This window comes from Eretmochelys imbricata, chromosome 1, assembly GCF_965152235.1.
Source record: "Eretmochelys imbricata isolate rEreImb1 chromosome 1, rEreImb1.hap1, whole genome shotgun sequence".
NCBI lineage: Eukaryota > Metazoa > Chordata > Testudines > Cheloniidae > Eretmochelys > Eretmochelys imbricata.
This window is the reverse complement of record NC_135572.1, coordinates 336,538,180-336,557,279: the sequence shown is the minus strand read 5'-3', so window position 1 is coordinate 336,557,279 and position 19,100 is coordinate 336,538,180. Positions and strand designations below refer to the sequence as shown.

General features: G+C 40.1%; 1 protein-coding gene across 2 annotated transcripts in view; it reads right to left on the bottom strand.

Annotated features, from left to right (window-relative positions):
* Positions 1-985: 985 nt before the first annotated feature.
* Positions 986-19,100, bottom strand: part of PHTF2 (putative homeodomain transcription factor 2) — a 182,311-nt gene continuing 164,196 nt past the window's right edge. For both annotated transcript variants that reach the window (XM_077836097.1, XM_077836106.1), the window contains 3 exons: positions 12,720-12,815; positions 4,506-4,631; positions 986-3,396 (listed from right to left, as the gene is read on the bottom strand). In XM_077836097.1, the coding sequence (XP_077692223.1) occupies positions 3,376-3,396; positions 4,506-4,631; positions 12,720-12,815 (243 nt within the window). In that variant the 3' untranslated portion in view covers positions 986-3,375. The remainder of the gene's footprint in view (positions 3,397-4,505; positions 4,632-12,719; positions 12,816-19,100) is intronic.

Genomic DNA, 19,100 nt, shown 5'->3' with positions numbered 1-19,100 from the left:
GAAAGAGTCCGCAGAGGGCAACAAAAACGATTAAGGGCCTGGAGCACATGACTTATGAGGAGAGGCTGAGGAAACTGGGATTATTTAGTCTGTGGAAGAGAAGAATGAGGGGGGATTTGATAGCTGCTTTGAACTACCTGAAAGGGGGTTCCAAAGAGGATGGATCTCGACTGTTCTCAGTGGTAGCAGATGACAGAACAAGGAGTAATGGTCTCAAGTTGCAGTGGGGGAGGTTTAGGTTGGATATTACGAAACACTGTTTCACTAGGAGGGTGGTGAAGCACTGGAATGTGTTACCTAGGGAGGTGGTGGAATCTCCTTCCTTAGAGGTTTTTAAGGTCAGGCTTGACAAAGCCCTGGCTGGGATGATTTAGTTGGGGATTGGTCCTGCTCTGAGCATGGGGTTGGACTAGATGACCTCCTGAGGTCCCTTCCAACCCTGATATTCTATGATTCTATGATGTGCAGTGCATAGGTGCAGCCCCAGTGGACACTGCTGACCTGAAGAATCAAATTTCACACACATGGGGTGCATGTGCACTAGAAGTGGGATCCATGTGGACAAATAACTCCAAGAAGAATTAAGGTTGTGGGTGCTCAACGCTGCCCTATGCTGCCCATTAGTGAAATGAATCAAATAAGAGGTAACCCTTTATGCCTGAAATCTACACTTCCAATTGCAAAGCTCTTTGCTGGTAAAATAAGCCACTCTGCATGAACAAAAACTATCCTGAGTACATTTTTCTGTTCCTTTTCCATGGTTAAGAGGTGTATTATTGACAATTGCATTTCACAAGCCACCTCAAATTTTTAACTTGAATTCTTGCTTTAAGCTCCCTTTTCCTAAGGAGGACACTCCTAATTCCAATAGAATAAGCGTTATCTGACCCTTTACAGCATCACAAAACTGGATTTAGGTCAAAGTAAGCAAATAAATTCAATAGAAATATGGTGGAATTACAAGAAACACAGACCATTGCACAGTTTTAGACCATCGGCCACAGAATGCTTTATTCCAAGCCTCATCACACTTTCAGTTACAAAATGTGGCAAAAAACAAAACACAAGATCCGCCATATTTCTACTTACCTCTATTTTTGTACTGGCTTTTTCATATTAAGGGATGTAGAACATTTCTCTCATTTATTTCTTGCATTATTGATATACCTAATGACAGCAATTTACATGTGTCTGCATTTACTCTGAAGTACCCTTCACTTCCTTTTACAAACCCTCATTTTATTCTCCCCACGTTCCTACTGGTAGTGCAACAATCCAGCATATCACCAGTTGCTGAGGTATATGTAGTTACAAACTAATTTCCATCTTCAACCCAAACTGTTTTTTTTTTTAAACTGAAAGCAGTATATTCAACACAAATTTCTCAAAAATATTTCCATTCTGGAAAAATTAGTTTTTATAATGACAGGCTGTGAAAACCAACAACCTCATCTTTTAGCCCTACACAATTCTTGCTGTACTCTCCCTCCCCCTCCCTTTAAAATATATTCTGTGCAAAATTAAGTTTTGTGTAGGTCTGTACCATATTTTGGGGTGGAGGGGGGAACCTATTTATAAAATATACTTAATTCCTAAAAACAATCCCAACATCAGATAACAGAGGAAGAAGAAACGGATCAGATGCAGCCAAATTTATCACATGAGAAACTAAGTATAACATGTTCTTAAAGCTCCAGTAATACATTCCTTCAAAAACCAGAATGCACTTTGGTCATTATTAAACATTAGTACATAGGCAAATAAAATACAAAATGCTTGTTTGCGTTGCTTTGTATATAAAAATTTTTTATACCACACAAGTTTAAGATACATTGCCTCCACTATTTAATGATTGAGGATTAGTAATATGTCATGTATGATGGATTTTTGTATGCATGTATGTATCACATAGCCTATTACATTTTCTACCCTTTCCCAATCTGAGGCAGATGATTTTTTGAATTCTAATCATAAATATATTCCCCTAAAAGTAAAATGTTTAAGGATACTCAAACATGATATTGGCCCTCCTAATACAGTTTTGTAAGTGGGATGTTGTTATGTTTAAGCACAAACTAACTAGTAACTCTGAAGGGATGAATACTCTAAGGAAATAATTGGGCTAATCTAAAATGTAAACCCCAAAACAAATCTGTCATCAAAATCATGCTCCTTAAGTAGCATCGGGGTTTAGACTGGAGACTTGGCAACCTAAATAAAAACACTGAGGAGGAGCTTGGTGATGCTAACATTAGCAGCATGTTTTTAAAATTGCCTTAACTACAACAACACTGCATACTAGCTTTAGTTGATAGATTTTGCAAGCTACATTTTTATAACTGCAAGAGATGTGGGCATGCAAACAAATAAGACTTAAAGAAGAAATGTTTCTATATAATGGAACAACTGTTCTTAAAGTTAAGTGTGGTATAAACAGCATATACTATAGTGTACTATGGGAGAGTATTTGTCCTATTCTTGAGCGTATATAATTTACCATCTTCCATTAACAACTTTTTGACTCATAAGTGACGTCCAAATACTCAGGTTGCAAAAATAATATATTGCTCCACAGTCCACCATAATATATTCCCTTTACTATATATAAAGGTCCTAATTAAAAGTAACAATAAAAAGTGCACATACTGAGCATGCACAGTCGGATCTATGCAAATAGCCCAGTGTTTCAAATAAATACAATAGTTAATTTTATCAAAATATCTTACAGCATGTTAACCATTTACAATTATTGCTCTAATAAAAGTGTTATTAAAGAGCACTTGTTGACCTGTGATGTAATATCTTATTAATATCCAAAGGTGTTTAAACTGCAGCTTAATCAGATTAGATCCTGGACTCACCAAAAAAGTAAGAAACCAGCTTGTTTCTAGCGTTAACATAAAATATTTCCATTACCTGTCATACTGTATTGTCAGTACTTCAAGTTATTTGTAAATAGGTCTCATTTCTACTGCAACAATCAATCTACAAATATAAAGTTTTTACCCATAAATTATGAAGTATAAAAGCTTAGCATTGGTATTTAGCTTTCACCATAGATACAATAATTCAGTGTGACCCATTACCAGGATCTCAAGTATCTGGATATCAGTTTTCTAACCCTTTCAATAACTAAGCATACCAATACTTGAAAATAAAATACAAATGTCAGCTAAAACAGAAAAAAACAGTGAGATGATAAAATAAATATAAAGATTGCACAAGACAATCAGATGTAAACACTTCAGTTTTCCAAACTACATCCTTGAAGAGGCCATAACTTCTGAAGCACAGATTCAGTGACTGCTCTGAGGCAGTTTAGTCCATCAGTGGATTTTGCCAGAATACTGTGCTACATCTTCTCTTTGTGTATTGTCATGATTTGATCTTCCAGAGCTGAAAAAGTGAAAGCAGCAATGAACATTTTAAGTCTTGCATGAATTTTCAGTTAAATATTAAAGTTACAGTGCATCTCTGTGTTTACATTTAAAAACATACCGCTGTGTCTAAAGTGTACATTGTTGCATTCCTTTACTTGTGAAAGAACACAGATATTTTTGATTATCATGCACATTGTGTAAAGAGTTGTCACTTTGGATGGGCTATCACCAGCAGGAGAGTGAATTTGTGCGGGGGGGTGGAGAGTGAGAAAACCTGGATTTGTGCTGGAAATGGCCTAACCTGATGATTACTTTAGATAAGCTATTACCAGCAGGACAGTGGGGTGGGAGGAGGTATTGTTTCATATTCTCTGTGTATATATAAAGTCTGCTGCAGTTTCCACGGTATGCATCTGATGAAGTGAGCTGTAGCTCACGAAAGCTCATGCTCAAATAAATTGGTTAGTCTCTAAGGTGCCACAAGTACTCCTTTTCTTTTTACAGATATTTTTGTAATCTATTTAGAAAGATGAATGGCTAAGCATCAGGACTAGAGCCCTGATACTACTGAAAGCTTTTGTAACTGATATTCCCCTATCTCCTGAGTCTGGAAATTATGACATCTCATGCAATTCAGATTTCAGAGAGTGTTAAATTATCAGTTCATTTCTCTAGTCATGATGGAGTGACATGATGCGTAGTATGACAAGGTGATCCTACATCGTGTTGTGACATCATGTATATTGTGGGGCAAGAGGTGATATGTGCATTTTCTGTAGCACTCCAAGAACTGCAAACAAGCTAGCAGTAAGAAATAATGGCCAAGAGGCAGAGATAATTTCCTAAATTAGATGTAGGTCTTGTAAGATTAGTTAAATAGATTAACTGAGCCTGTACAGAAGTATATCTGCTAAATGAAGGCCCACGGTTGGAAGAAATAAATGTGAAAAGCTGGTGGTTGATGTGTTCTAAGAATAGAATAAATTTTATGTATTTTAAATTTGATGAAATTATTTTCAAACAATATTCATAATTTTACTATGTATTTTTACTGAGGTCACTATGCACATTCAATTGTGACATTTTGTGTGTTCTGGATCAATACATGGTACTGGAAGCGGTCACCTTTAGATTAAATCCAAGCAAGTCACTGATAACACCAGAAACAGCAGACAGGATGACAACTTGGGTGATGTTATAAAGCAGTGGGTTCATTGTAAGCCCATATAACCTGAAGGGGCTGTCCAATTCCTACCGATAGAAATATATTTACATAATTAAAACACAGAAATTATACAAAAGCAATTTTAATGTCAGGAAATATGGAACTAATACCTCTATGATCACATTAACAAGATTTGTGATATGTAATTTTGAATGCTTTTGAGGCTGTAAAGTGGTCACAGTATTGACAAATAAGACAAAATATTTTAAGGAAAAAACTGCTTACAACTCCAATTACTGCACCAGGACAGCCAAGCAGCTGATTTAACTGCCCGTTTGTATGTGCTTGAGAAGCATCTTGAAGTTCCAGCTCTGGATCCAACAATACTAAGAAAACTAGACTTCCAAAAGAAAGAGGGTGCTATGCAGTGAAAAGGGCAAGAATTCAAGGGCTGAGCAGAATACTAGGGAAAGTTAAAGAGCTCAGTCATTTCAGACCGGCTGCTGTACTGTAAAATAATGTCAAAGAGGGTTTAAAAAAAACAAACCTCATGCTCTGATGCCTCCTCACTTCTGCTGCAAAAACAAAAAGAAACCTACAACTTTTCATGACAAGAGTTGAAATATTCTGATGCTGAGCAATAATACATAACACATTAGCTCTTGGCAGAAGGAGTGCTATCTATTGTGTCAAAGGGTTAATATGACAGTTATCTTATTCTTAGTATAGGACAGAAATTAGTACTACAAAAACATTAATTCAGTTTGTTATGCAAAGGGCATGTCTCCAGGTGAACACACTTATTTTCTTAGTATGAAAAGAAACCAAATTTAAGAAATCACTTAAAAAAAATCAAGACAACACAAACAAATGCATAGCAAATATTCATAATGCTGCAGTGATTACCTTGTTCACTATTGAACAATGGTTTTATATGAAATGGTGTTTTCTGACACTTTGCATAGTGCCAAAGTTATTAAATTATTTTAAAATATTATTATTGTTTTATCTTTGACTCATAACTTTCTGTAACAAACAGTTGTTTACATTTGTCCAAAATACCTGTTGGTAATTATAAAAATCACGTTTTACAAATGGCATCCCACGTTAATAACTATTATGGCTCATTTGTTATTTATTACTTGTATTACAATGGTTCCTAGAGGCACAACTAAGACTGTGGCCCCATTCTAGCAGGAGCTATACATACACATTGTAAGGGTATAGAGAGTAAGAGGCATGATGGGTTTAAAATCTAAATAGAGAGGCAAAGGGTGGGAGAAAAAAAATTACTGTTCCCCACTGTGCAATTCTCACAAAGGCATAAGTAGCAAAAAATGTCATCAACTTTCAGGGCGTGTGAGGTTGAGAAGCTCATAAAAATAAAGTTGCTTGTCTCCTGCATGCTCATATTTGTTTCTGATCGCTTTCCCCCCACAAACTTGCTAAACAGCACAATTCAGTAATATGAAATAAGTACTAAATTAAGTGCCGATTAAAGGTTCCACTATACTAGTGTATATGAGGAAAATATCTAGACTACATGGTGTCTCACCTGTTAATTGATATTCTCTGAGTAGCCCTCTTCAGTTAGTGTGGAAGATCTATCCACTTGCTTCTGGAGGCAGGAATATGCAAATTTATTTTTCCAGGTATCAGATCCTGGCCTTTCAGAGTCACTTTGGCACCCAAACACCTAGAGAATGCTTCCAATGCTAGAAAACATAGGCAAGGAACCTAGGAAAACCACAAAGGGGGAAGGATGTTCCACACTGGCAGAGGGTCACTCCATAAGAAAACCAATTAACAGATGAGACTAAATTGGGCTGTTCTCTTAGAGTGGCCTCCCCCCAAATCTAGGTACAACTACTGGGGAAATAGCAAACAGTAAAGTCAGAGAGAAGGAAAATGAGAAAAAAACCCTCAAAACAATATGTAACTATTTAATAACCAATCTTCTGAACTTTGTTTTTAGATTCCGCCATTTAACAAAGTTCAATCAGAAATATTCTGCACCCAAAGAAGGTGCCTAAGGAGACTTCCACATCAGCTTTGTAATGCTTGGTAAATGAATGGAGGCAATTTCAGAAGGATGCATTTTTTAAACTTAGTACTGCAGAACTCTTTGATAGCCATCTTGGCACATCTAAAGATTGTAGCTTTAGAGATTTTTGGCCCTTTACTTAAGTAAGCATAGTTACCAGACTTTTGGAATAGGCTCTTTTGATTTTAAGGAGAATTTGAGAGCTCTGGCCATGTAAGGAGAACTATTTTGTTCAAGTGAAGTGGTTTATGATGACAGGAAGAAAAAAAAATGAATAACTTCTTGGTGAAGCTGTTCTAAGTGGTTCATAGGAAACCTTCAATGAGAGTATAACGTACCAAATTAAAACTCCATTTATCTTCTGGTTCTGAGATATTTGACTGCCTTGAGGAAATGTGAGACATAAGGATGAACTGCAAGTCAAATGCTAATGATGTATAGTCAAGTCAAATGATGAACCACCTGTGAAGTTCCTTCTCCCTTTAGGAGAAACTCTAGCAAAAATCCAGTGGAGGCCTGATGAGGATGAAAGATGATGCCCAACTATGTTGGTAAGCCCAGGCCAGTTGAGGGCTTTCTGGAAGGAAAGAGAATCTCTATTGCTCATGTGGAAAAAAGACTGGAGTATCAACCAGACAACCTCAAAGCTATTAAATGTATGACTCTGGTTCTGATGAAGCACTGATTTCTAATGCACAAGTACCTGAGAGAGGTGAGGAAGCCACAGCTCAAAGACTCATCTGAAAGATTGAGGAGCAAGGGTTTCTGGGGGCGACAAGAGGACAATAAAATTATCTTCGCTCTGGATTTTCCTGACTAAAGAGGAGGAGCAGGGGAGTTAAGGCAAGGAAGGTGTCATTCAGAGATCAGAGAAGTTGAGTGAAAATGTGTCCATTCTCCACACCTGGGGATCAATCTGGGTGGAATAACTGCTTGTTGAGCAGGCAGGCAAGCAGATTCGCTTGATGGAGATTTTTAACAGAGAGGGCTGTTAACCATTGGAACAAACTATCAAGGGAAGTGCTAGATTCTCCATCTCTTGTTTTCTTCAGATCAAGACTGGATGCCTTTTTGAAAGGTATGTTTTGGTTAAACACACATTACTGGGTTCTATACAGGAGTAATTGGGTGAAATTTAATGGTCTGGTATATACAGGCAATCAGACTAGAGCAGGGGTCTCAAACACGTGGCCCTCCAAGCTCCCACGCACCGCGCCTCCCCCCCCCGCCTGCTGCGAGTCCCATGCCACTCCCTGAAGCGGCCGGAATCATGTCCCAGGGGGGGCGGGGCAGGGGCAGCAGCAGAGGGCTCCATGCGTTGCTCTCACTTACAGGCACTGCCCCCCAAAGCTCCCACTGGCCGGGAAGGGGGAACTGCTGCCAATGGGAACTTCGGGGGAGGTACCTGGAGGAGTGGCAAGAGCAGCACACAGAGCCCTGTGCCCCCACTACCCCAGGGATGTGGTTCTGGCTGCTTCCTGGAGTGGAGCAGAGTGGCGCGGTGCCAGGGCGGGCAGGCAGCGAGCCTGCCCTGGCCCCAGTGCGTGCCGCTGCCACCCCAGAGCCGCCCTAGGTAAGCGGCGCTGGGCCAGAGCCTGCACCCTGAACCTCTTCTGCACCCCACACCCCAACTCCCTGCCCTGAGCCCACACACACCCCAACCCCCTGCCCAGAGCCCCCGCCACACCCTGCACCCCAACCCCCTGCTGCACCCCTCACCCTCCTGCACTCCACACCCCAACTCCCTGCCCTGAGCCCCTGCCACACCCCTCCTGCACCCCAACTCCCTGCCCTGAGCCCCTGCCGCACCCCAACTCCCTGCCCTGAGCCCCTGCCGCACCCCTCCCCTTGGGGGGCAGGAGGGGGGCAGAGTTGGGGTGGGGACTTCGGGGAAGGGGTTGGAATGGGGGCAGGGAAGGGGTGGGAAGGGGTGGGGCCTCATGGAAGGGGTGGAGTGGGGGCAGGACCAGGGGTAGCAAGGGGGGTGTCAGTAATGCGACCCTCGGGCCAATGCACTAGTCCTCATATGGCCCTCGTGGTCATTTGAGTTTGAGACCCCTGGACTAGAGGATCTAATTGTCCCTTCTTGAATTTAACAGAAACTGACAAAAGCTCAGCACTCTTTAGTTTGAGTTTGGTATTCACACTGGATTTTCACCTGGATTACAGGATCTGAAAGGACATTGTGCCCGCATGAATGTTCCATCCATCCAGACTGGAATCTGCTGCAATTGAGGGGTAGAGGATCTGACAGTTTTCCTGACATCTGTTGTTTTCCACAATAGCCATGAGCCCAAAGATCTCTGGACTTCAGTGGTCAGTGTTGTCAGGGACCGTTTCTTGTGATCTCAAACTAATAAGAGGAAGGCCCAGGAGTTTATGGGTATGTCTACATAGAAATACTACTGCAGCACATCTGCAGTGCTTAAGTGTAGACACTTACTACACTGACGGAAAGGGTTTGTCTGTCTCCGTGGTAAATCCAGCTCTCCAAGAGGCAGTAGCTAGGTCTACTAAAGCGTTCTTCTCTCATCCTAGTGGTGTATACACAGCTCCAAGTAATGTAGTTAAGCCAACCTAACTTTGCAGTGTCGATCAGCCTCCAGTCTGTACAGAACAGCTCACTGTCTGTATGTGTTTAGACCTGCAGAAGAGCTCTGTGTAAGCTCGAAAGCTTGTCTCTCTCACCAACAGAAGTTGGTCCAATGAAAGATATCACTTCACTCACTTTGTGTTTAGAACATTAGAAACAGTTGGTGAGCTGTGGACTTGAAATGTAGGCCTGGAGCATGTGTTGGATTTAAGAGACTTTGTCCAACTGCTGAGTCAACAATCAGATCCTGTAGATGTATCACAGCCTGAACTAAGAAAAAAAGAGCTTATCTTCCAGCTGATGGTGGATCTGTGAGTTTGGAGAATGAAGACAATCCATGGAGGTAAATCTGGGTAGGTTAGAACAAAGAAGTTTTGGTCAGGAGATCACCCAAGAAATTAAAAATATGGATAAATCAACAAGGCAACACGTGCCAGCCTCTTCAACTCAACAGTACTGCCAGCAATGCTGTATGGCAGCGAAACATGGGTTCTGATGAAGACAGGAGCAGCAATTTGTCCGTCATGGAGAGGGCATGGAAAGAATTCTGTGAACTTCAATCCACGACCGAGTCCCCAATGAAGTGATCAGACAGCAGAATGGAGTGAAGGATGTCGTTGTTGAGAGCAGGCATAGTAAAATGTGATAGGCTGAGCATATACCGACGCTCACCAACAATTGATGTACTGCAGCTGTTGCCAAGCAGTACCCACTGAAACAACCACTCTGCCGACTTCCAAAAAGATGGGAAGATTTTATTGTGAAAAGACATGGCCGCACACGAAGAAGAAAGGCCACGATATGAGAAGAATGGAAGATGTGTTGTGATCGGCGCAATCTATATGAGGGCTGAAGGACTGATCGATCAAGGTGATCAAGGATACTTCCCTTCCTTAGGGAATAAATAAAATAAAAGGAATGGCCACATACTAGGAGTTCCTGTTCATAACAAGGGTATTCTAACAAGTGGTTAACCAGGTGAATGTATACATAGAGATATGCCTCCGAGATCCACTGAACATAAAGTCCTGAGAGATGATCTTTTGGATGAGGAACACTAGCATTTCCACCCTGAATATGGATTTCTGGGCATGGAGATATGGGCAGAAGAGATCCAAATTGTGACAAAAATTCCATCCTTCTCAGATAACAAAAAGTACACTGTAGACACCTGTGTTCTAGTATGCCACTAGGATATGAACAATTACCCTAGTGCGCAACAGGATGCAATCTGTGTCCTTGTTTTTGCCAGATGCACAGACCAAGTCAAAATTGTATGGTAGGATGTGATGCTGATGAAAACCTGGCCTAATTATCTACAAGACTCATTTGCCATTGGTCAGCTAGGATTCTGAAACACCTCACTCTCTCTAGGCAGTCAAGGTTGGCCTAGGCTAGCACAGCCTCATTGTAACCTGATGGTATTCTCCTGACTCTTTCACTGGAGATATTGAACTAGTCCTTTGCTCTAGTGGAGTGAAAGGGATATCTGTTATCTCTTTCCAAGATATACCTAGGAGAGATGAAGCAAGAGGGTTTTGGTTTTTTTCCCTTCTCCAGAGCAAGTAATCTGAAAAACTTTCTTCAGGCTTGAAAGATTTTATTTGTATAAAAGAAATTACTTATCTTAAAATGGGAAATACAGGTAGAATCACTTCTCTCTCTCAAACAGGTAGAAACTTCTTAATAACACCCACTGTAGTAGTTTTAGTTCAGTGGTTCTTCACTGTAGTGACCAGTACCTCACCAAACAGTTTCTTGCCACTGAATAGTGTATGGATCTAGATTTGGTATCTGCATTCCAATACAGTCAGGTTGTGCTGTACAGTTACAGCTGTAGAGGTTCAAATCACTGGTGAGTTGTCAAAACCAGTCTGATACACCAGGACTTTTACGATCTCATCAGAAAAGAAAAGAAATTGCATAATCCTTCCTCCAGAAGCAAGTGGGAAGAGTTACTCCAGTAGCTGTCTCCATATTCGCAGAGAACAAGTAGATGAGAATAATGAGTAAGGTGCATTAGAATACAAGGGATTCAGAAGGTTCTGGTGAATGACTTCCTAAATCACAATCAATCTGACACGTGAACACTTCCATCCATTCGATCATAATCCATTAATCAGTTGCCAAAAGGAAGTATAATATTTCCAAAACACTCCCCATGATGATTTAGTGATATTAATTCTATACCTTGTGACAAAGTTCCTCCTCTACCTTGGTGGGTCTTGCGCTTATTGGCGGATTTGCTCGCCTCGGAGCTTCACGTCAGCCCTCAGTTTGACCGTTTTCGTGATCCACAGTCCAGGTCAATTCCTCCTGTGTCTGACCAGGAGTTGGGAGGTTTGGGGGAAACCTGAGCCCACTCTCTACTCCGGGTTCCAGCCCAGGGCCCTGTGGAATGCAGCTGTCTAGAGTGCCTCCTAGAACAGCTGTGCGACAGCTACAACTCCCTGGGCTACTTCCCCATGGCCTCCTCCCAACACCTTCTTTATTCTCACTATAGGACCTTCCTCCTGGTGTCTGATAATGCTTGTACTCCTCAGTCCTCCAACAGTACACTCACTCTCAGCTCCTAGTGCCTCTTGCTCCCAGCTCCTCACACACACACCACAAACTGAAGTGAGCTCCTTTTTAAACCCAGGTGTCCTGATTAGCCTGCCTTAATTGATTCTAGCAGCTTCTTGATTGGCTGCAGGTGTTCTAATCAGCCTGTCTGTCTTAATTGTTTCCAGAAGGTTCCTGATTGTTCTGGAACCTTCCCTGTTACCTTACCCAGTGAAAAGGGACCTACTTAACCTGGGGCTAATCTATCTACCTTCTATCATTCTCCTGTAGCCATCTGGCCCAACCCTGTCACAACCTACACAATGAGTTCACCTGTAAAAATGTGACTGACTTTATGCACAGGCATAGTCTCATTTACTTAAGTATCATTTACAACTAGATCATTTAAAATGTAGACTGGATGAAATACTCTGCAGCTGGCATAGAAATGACCATGACTACAAAATTATTTTTTTAAACACTTCTCTCACTTCTATAACAGGATTCTTAAATATGTAAAAATAAGTTGATTTTAATTTTAACAGTAACTAACCAACAACTGTTGCAGCATTTAGGAGGATTAGCTTTACAGAAGAGTATTAATGTTACAGTAATTGACTACTTAGCACCTTATATAGTGCAGAGATCAAAAACAAAGCAAGCTTAAAGACTCCGCCTTCTTTGGTCCAGTGTATTGCCACCTATCCCAAAGGCTCCCCTCACTATACTCTCCATGTACTGTTGGTACAAAGTGAAACTTAACAATGATTTTAATAAATTTCTATTTGCAATCCACAGTGATGACAGAACACAACAGACTGAAGCATATTAGAGAAAGTGTCCTGATGACAACACAGACTATTAGGGAAAGTGGGTTTAAAGGGGAAGGGTTTCTAGTGCATACTACAGAAATGCTAGAAAGGTGACTTATTAAGCAAGATGTTCTCTTTCTTGATCATGTATAATACTGTAGTACTCCATTTTCATTCTTACCTTCAGGAGTTTAGTAGCAAGTTTTAAAACATTGTTTACTAGTGTCAGCTCCTCCTTCTTATTAGGCTTCTTTTCCATTTTCAAATATAGATTTATCTATATAAATAAAATATTGATTTAATACCTCAACTGAGTTAGCAAGAATCTATTTTAAAACAATTGTTAATGGGATAAGTGATTAGTCAGTAATAATATGGTAAATGCATAACTATTGTGGAAATCCAGGGTGGGTTTTTTTTTTAAGAACGAATGTTTGTATGAGTAATACTATAATAAAACACATTTTATGATGTAACAAAATAATTGTGACTCTCATTAAGACAAAAATTGAATCTGTAATTTGACACATCCACAAATCTGATTGGAAAGAAAGAACAATAAAAGTTGCTGAAAGGACACAAGATTCTCTGTTCTCTCTGGAGTCTTAATACTCTGACAAAATTCTCCGGCTGATTATCAAATATGCTAATGAATGAAACTCCTTATTGAAGCAGAAACACAGAACACTGACAAATTCAATGATCTTGCAAGACATTTTTGATGACATCATTTTCCTGAAAGTATAGCTAAAAATTATAATTTAACTCCCTGTTCCAGGCCTTCTAGAAACTCTGGAACACAAGCAACTTTTGTTTGTCTTCAACACCCAAAACGTGGCAAAGTTCACTTGGTAATTGTTATAAAGGGTAAACCCCTTTGAAATCCCTCCTGGCCAGAGGAAAAACTCCTCTCACCTGTAAAGGGTTAAGAAGCTAAATGTAACCTCGCTGGCACCTGACCAAAATGACCAATGAGGAGACAAGATACTTTCAAAAGCTGGGAGGAGGGAGAGAAAAAGGGTCTCAGTCTGTCTATATGCTGTTTCTGCCAGGGATAGACCAGGAATGGAGTCTTAGAACTTTTAGTAAGTAATCTAGCTAGGTACGTGTTAGATTATGATTTCTTTAAATGGCTGAGAAAAGAATTGTGCTGAATAGAATAACTATTTCTGTCTATGTATCTTTTTTGTAACTTAAGGTTTTGCCTAGAGGGGTTCTCTATGTTTTGAATCTAATTACCCTGTAAGGTATCTACCATCCTGATTTTACAGAGGTGATTTCTTTACTTCTATTTACTTCTATTTCTATTAAAAGTCTTCTTGTAAGAAAACTGAATGCTTTTTCATTGTTCTCAGATCCAAGGGTTTGGGTCTGTGGTCACCTATGCAAATTGGTGAGGCTTTTTATCCAACATTTCCCAGGAAAGAGGGGGGTGCAAGTGTTGGGAGGATTGTTCATTGTTCTTAAGATCCAAGGGTCTGGGTCTGTAGTCACCTAGGCAAATTGGTGAGGCTTTTTACCAAACCTTGTCCAGGAAGTGGGGTGCAAGGTTTTGGGAAGTATTTTTGGGGGAAAGACATTTCCAAACAGCTCTTCCCCAGTAACTAGTATTTGTTTGGTGGTGGCAGCGGCCAATCCAAGGACAAAGGGTGGAATATTTTGTATCTTGGGGAAGTTTTGACCTAAGCTGGTAAAGATAAGCTTAGGAGGTTTTTCATGCAGGTCCCCACATCTGTACCCTAGTGTTCAGAGTGGGGAAGGAACCTTGACAGTAATTAATAAAAACAAACGAAAAAAATTTTTAAACTTGGTAACTTTTTATACGTAAAAAAAAATCAGCTTCAGTGTAGAATAAAATGAGCAATTTAAAGATAGACTCCAGACAGACAAACTCACAGATACCAAGTAGCAGAGGAAAAAATAAAGAACCAAAAGAATCTAATCTGGCATTAACATAAACTGAGGGTCAAACATGAGGAATGACCCAATAATGGCTACTAGCATCCAGACAGGGAAAAATGCATTCCTACTCAATGCTACTGATTTTACTTCTGAAAATAAAACAAAAAAGAGGAGAGAACTTGTCAGGTACAATCATATTAAACTTCTAATTTACAGTCAGCCCACTTAAAATGTGCATTCTGGTTTTAGACCCAAGACTGATTTAAGCAATATTCCTTATAGTTAAAGTGGGAATAGTGCTGAAACCAAAACCATCTCTAAAACAGGAATGAAGTGAGCTAACTGTATTTAGCATACTTAATAGTACTGAGAAAGTAATAACTAAAGGACACTGTGGCAATACAAAGATCCTTTGGCAATAACCAACCTCATGGCTAGTTTACAAAAAAAAAAAAGAAAAAAAGAAGGGCTGATTCCTAAGTCTGTGGAACTCTCAGGGACACAGAGTCTCCATGTTTTCATAAGTATGTTAAAGTATGCCCTGAGCACAAAGAGAACTTTGATCAAAACATAGCACATATTTTATACATCAAGGCACTAGACAGAGGCACTTTACTTACAAAAGCAATTGAAGGAGGTTTCAGAAGGACTTGACAAGCTGATAACACTAATGTCAAAGTGTCAATGGAAATCTGACTTGACCTAACTAAAAAAAGAAACTATGGAATCTCTCCTTTATTTCTCCAGCATGACTGATACCAAAACGGAAGTCCATATGCTGAACCCAGAACAGGAGGAAGCAGTGGAAAACTTAGTTTATGGAAGGCAAACTTAAGTTCCATCTTATTCATGTAGCATTTAAAATTGAAGATTTCTCCAAATGTGAGTTTGTTGTATCAATAGACAGAAAACTGGGGAACACAAAACATGAAACACAAGATGGTTGAATTCAGAATTTTGTTAATTTTTGAAAGATGTGTACTCTGTCCAGTCAGTTCAGTATCAACTAAGTTTGTTTTTAACACATATAAATTGCTTCAGTCAAAGCTACATAATATGCAAAATGCTCATAAGTTGATTAATTGTTTAAGATGGTTACTTACCTTACAGTAACTGGTATTCTTTGAGATGTGCTGTCTAAATGTATTTCACTCTTGGTGCACGGCAGCCCTCAGTAGTGAGATCAGAGCATTTTGACCAGCAGTGCCTGTTGGCCCAGGCCTGTGCCCTAGCTACCATCACACCTCAGAAGGCATAAAAGGGCACAGCAGGGCCAACTGCATCTCAGTTCCTTTGCTACAGAATCTCATAGTGAGGAAGGAGGGCATGGATTACAACTAGGTAACACATATCAAAGAACATCAGTTACTTTAAAGTAAGTAGCTGCTTTTCTTCGAGTGATTGTTTATGTGTATTACACTCCTGATGATTCCCAAACAATGACCTCCTGCTAGAAGGTGGGTCAGCAATCTTAACCAAATGGGGATTGAAAAACTGCCTTGCCAAAGCAAGCAACAGCTCAAAAAGCCTCCCCAGTAGCATAGTGTTTCATGAGTGTATGAATTAAACTTCAGGAGGCAGCTTTACAAGTTTTGGAGATGGGGACATTTTTAAAGGAAGCCACAGATGCTACCTGAGCTCCAGCAGAATGAGCTTTTATCTAAGCAAGGAGATCAAGCTTAGTTATTTAATAACATAGTCTAATACATTCTGAAATCCATCTGGATAACCTCTAGGAAGAAACTGCTTTCCCTTTTACTCTTTCAATATAGGCTATAAATAATATAGAAGAGACTCTAAATGGTTTGGTTATATGATAATAAAAATACAATGTTCTCAAAATAACAGATGTGTGTAATTTTCCTTCAGAACTGCTAGGATCAGATTTGGGAAAGAAAACCAGTAAATGAATATCTGATTAATATGAAAGTCAGAAACCACTTTAAGAAGGAATCTCTGATTAGGCCTAAAAGAAACCTAATTTCAATGAAAAATAATGTACGATGACCATGCCATTAAAACTTTAATTTTGCCAACCAGACAGGCTAGAGAGAATAGCCACTAAAACCAATGTTTCCACTGAAAGATGATGTAATGAACTCAGCAGCCCTACTAATACTACATTAAAGTCCCATGTTGGAGGGGGTTTCCCTAATCGGGGTGAGAGGGAGGTGGACTACATACACTAAGATCCTTAAAAATCTAAAAACCATAAGGTGTGAAAATATTTTTTGATTTCAAATTTATGAATTATAAGAAGATACGGCTGCTAGATTCTGTTAATTCTATAAAAGTGAAAGTCCAGATGATTTAGTGAAAGCAGGTAGTCCAAAATGAATGGAAGGTCTGTAGAAAAGGTGAAACACTGTTGTGCCCATACAGTAAATTTTTTCATTTTTCATTTTAAGTAGATCTTTTAGGGTCCTGTGATACTGCACCCCATATTTTCATAGTGATATTATGATATGATTACAGCATAATTATGATTTATTTTCTGCAAGGACGGGTCATGTAAGGTGTCATTGGAAAAGTTATGATTTGCTGAATATGATTATCCTATTTGTATACATGTATCATTTTTGTATCTGAATTTATAAATATTAATTATGTATCTGTACTTCAAATGTAATTACACCTGGGTAACGCCCACTAGACAAGGTGCTTTCAGTCTAGATAGTTGGTTGGAAAAGGCTTATTCAGGGCAACGAGCCATTAGGGAAAACAACAGGCCTTAGGAGAAGCTTATCTCCCACCTTTCTGAGAACACTCCAAACAGCCTGTAAGTAATGGCTGCTATGACTTTACAAGGATATGTAACCAAGCCACATGATTCTGGACTCCATCTTGGGATGTCGGTATTTTTCCACAAACTGCTCTGGGAACCAAGTTTTGAAACACAGGGTTCCTGCCATATGCTAAAGCTATATAAGGCAGGGAGTGACATCATCTGTTGTTCTTCACTCCTCACACAAGAAGATTCCTGAAAACACCTGAGGAACAAAGACTGAACTGGGGGAAGTGTTGGACTTAGGCTAAAGGGATTTCTAGCCTGTGTATGAAAGACCTGGGGATTCTAAGCTGCAAAGCAAGTGTAGTTTGTGCCTTAAGAATCTGCAGCCTGCTTGTATCATCCGTCAGGGTGAGGGATTCTTAATTCAAATCCTACCTTTCTCGCATATTAAGCTTAGATCACATTTTTCTTTATGTACTAAGTCATCTGCTTTGATCTGTTTGCTATCACTTATAATCACTTAAAATCTATCTTTTGTAGTTAATTTATTTTATGTTTTAATCTAAACCAGTGAGTTTGGAGTGATGTGCTTGGGAATCTTAACTTGGAGAGGCTGTTGCATATTCCTCTTCACATTGAGGGGGAGGCAAACTGGATAATAAATTCATGCTGGTTGGGGTTTGGTCCAGGGCAGGATGGTACCACTCTGGGGTCCCAGGCTGGAAAACTGGGGATTATTTTGGCTGTAGCCTCTCTACTGTTGGTTCACATGCCGTGGCTGCTGAGAGAGCCTGCATATAACTGCAAATGGTTGTGTCCCTACCTGTGAGTATGCTGGTGGAAGTGTTAGGCCGGGAGCGTGTCTGCAGCTTGTCACAGCAGCACAGAGTGAGAGGTAGCCCAGGCTGATGGGTCAGAGGGCTCAGCGGTACCCCAGTTCCAGACAGAACCCCGGGGGGAACCCATCACAGGTCCTTTCTACTATTAAAATATTTGGTATATCCCTGGAGCAAGACTTCTCTACATCTGGTTAAGCAATAAGCATCCAAGCTGTAAGGTGCAGTGTCTTCCTGTCATCTTGAAACATCTAATTTGACAGTAAAGGCAATGTTACTGCAATCCAAACTGACTGTGTCAGCAGCTCTGGGAACAAAATTTGCCTGGGCCAGGATGGAGCAGTTTATTCATCGTGGCTGTGGCATCCTTGGGCCTTCTCAGAGTATGCAAAATTAAGGGGGATAGGTGGACATCAGGAATCAAGATCATGATATTAGGAAGGCACCTGATGGAGATCCAACTCTGACCTCATGTCAAGCAAAAGATGTTGCATTTTTGTTCACTTCTGTGGCTAACAAGTCTATGATCTCTTACATTCAGTTTTGGAAAATGTGCTGAGTTCTTTATGGACCACACCTGGCCAGATCAAAAATGCCTCCCCAGCTGAAACACATGGGTGTTTATTAGTTTTGTTAGATGGATAGCAGTGACATATACTAGATGCCTTATGCATCACTCCCATAGCTGGATTACTTTCTGACACAGAAGAGGCCCGTTCCTGCCTGTTTAAATAAAACATTTCAGCAACGTCTGTCATTGCTGGAACTGACTTGCCTTGGATTAGAGGCAAGAACACAACATGTCAGACATACTGCTCTGAGCTCCAAAATATTTATGTATAGAAGAGATTCAACTTTTGACTACAGACCTTGAGTCTGATGACTTAAATGTGCTTCCCAACCTAGACTGGAAGCATCCATCACCAGTGTTAACAAGGGGAGAAGAGGTGCAAGAGGGACACCCTTGCATACATCAATCAAATCTTTCCATCATGGAAGTAAAGAAAGTACAAACTGAATAACCCTTTCCAGTATATCTCTATGAGGTTTTACTGGAGCGTAAACCGATTTCAGCCAGTCCTGCAAACAATGA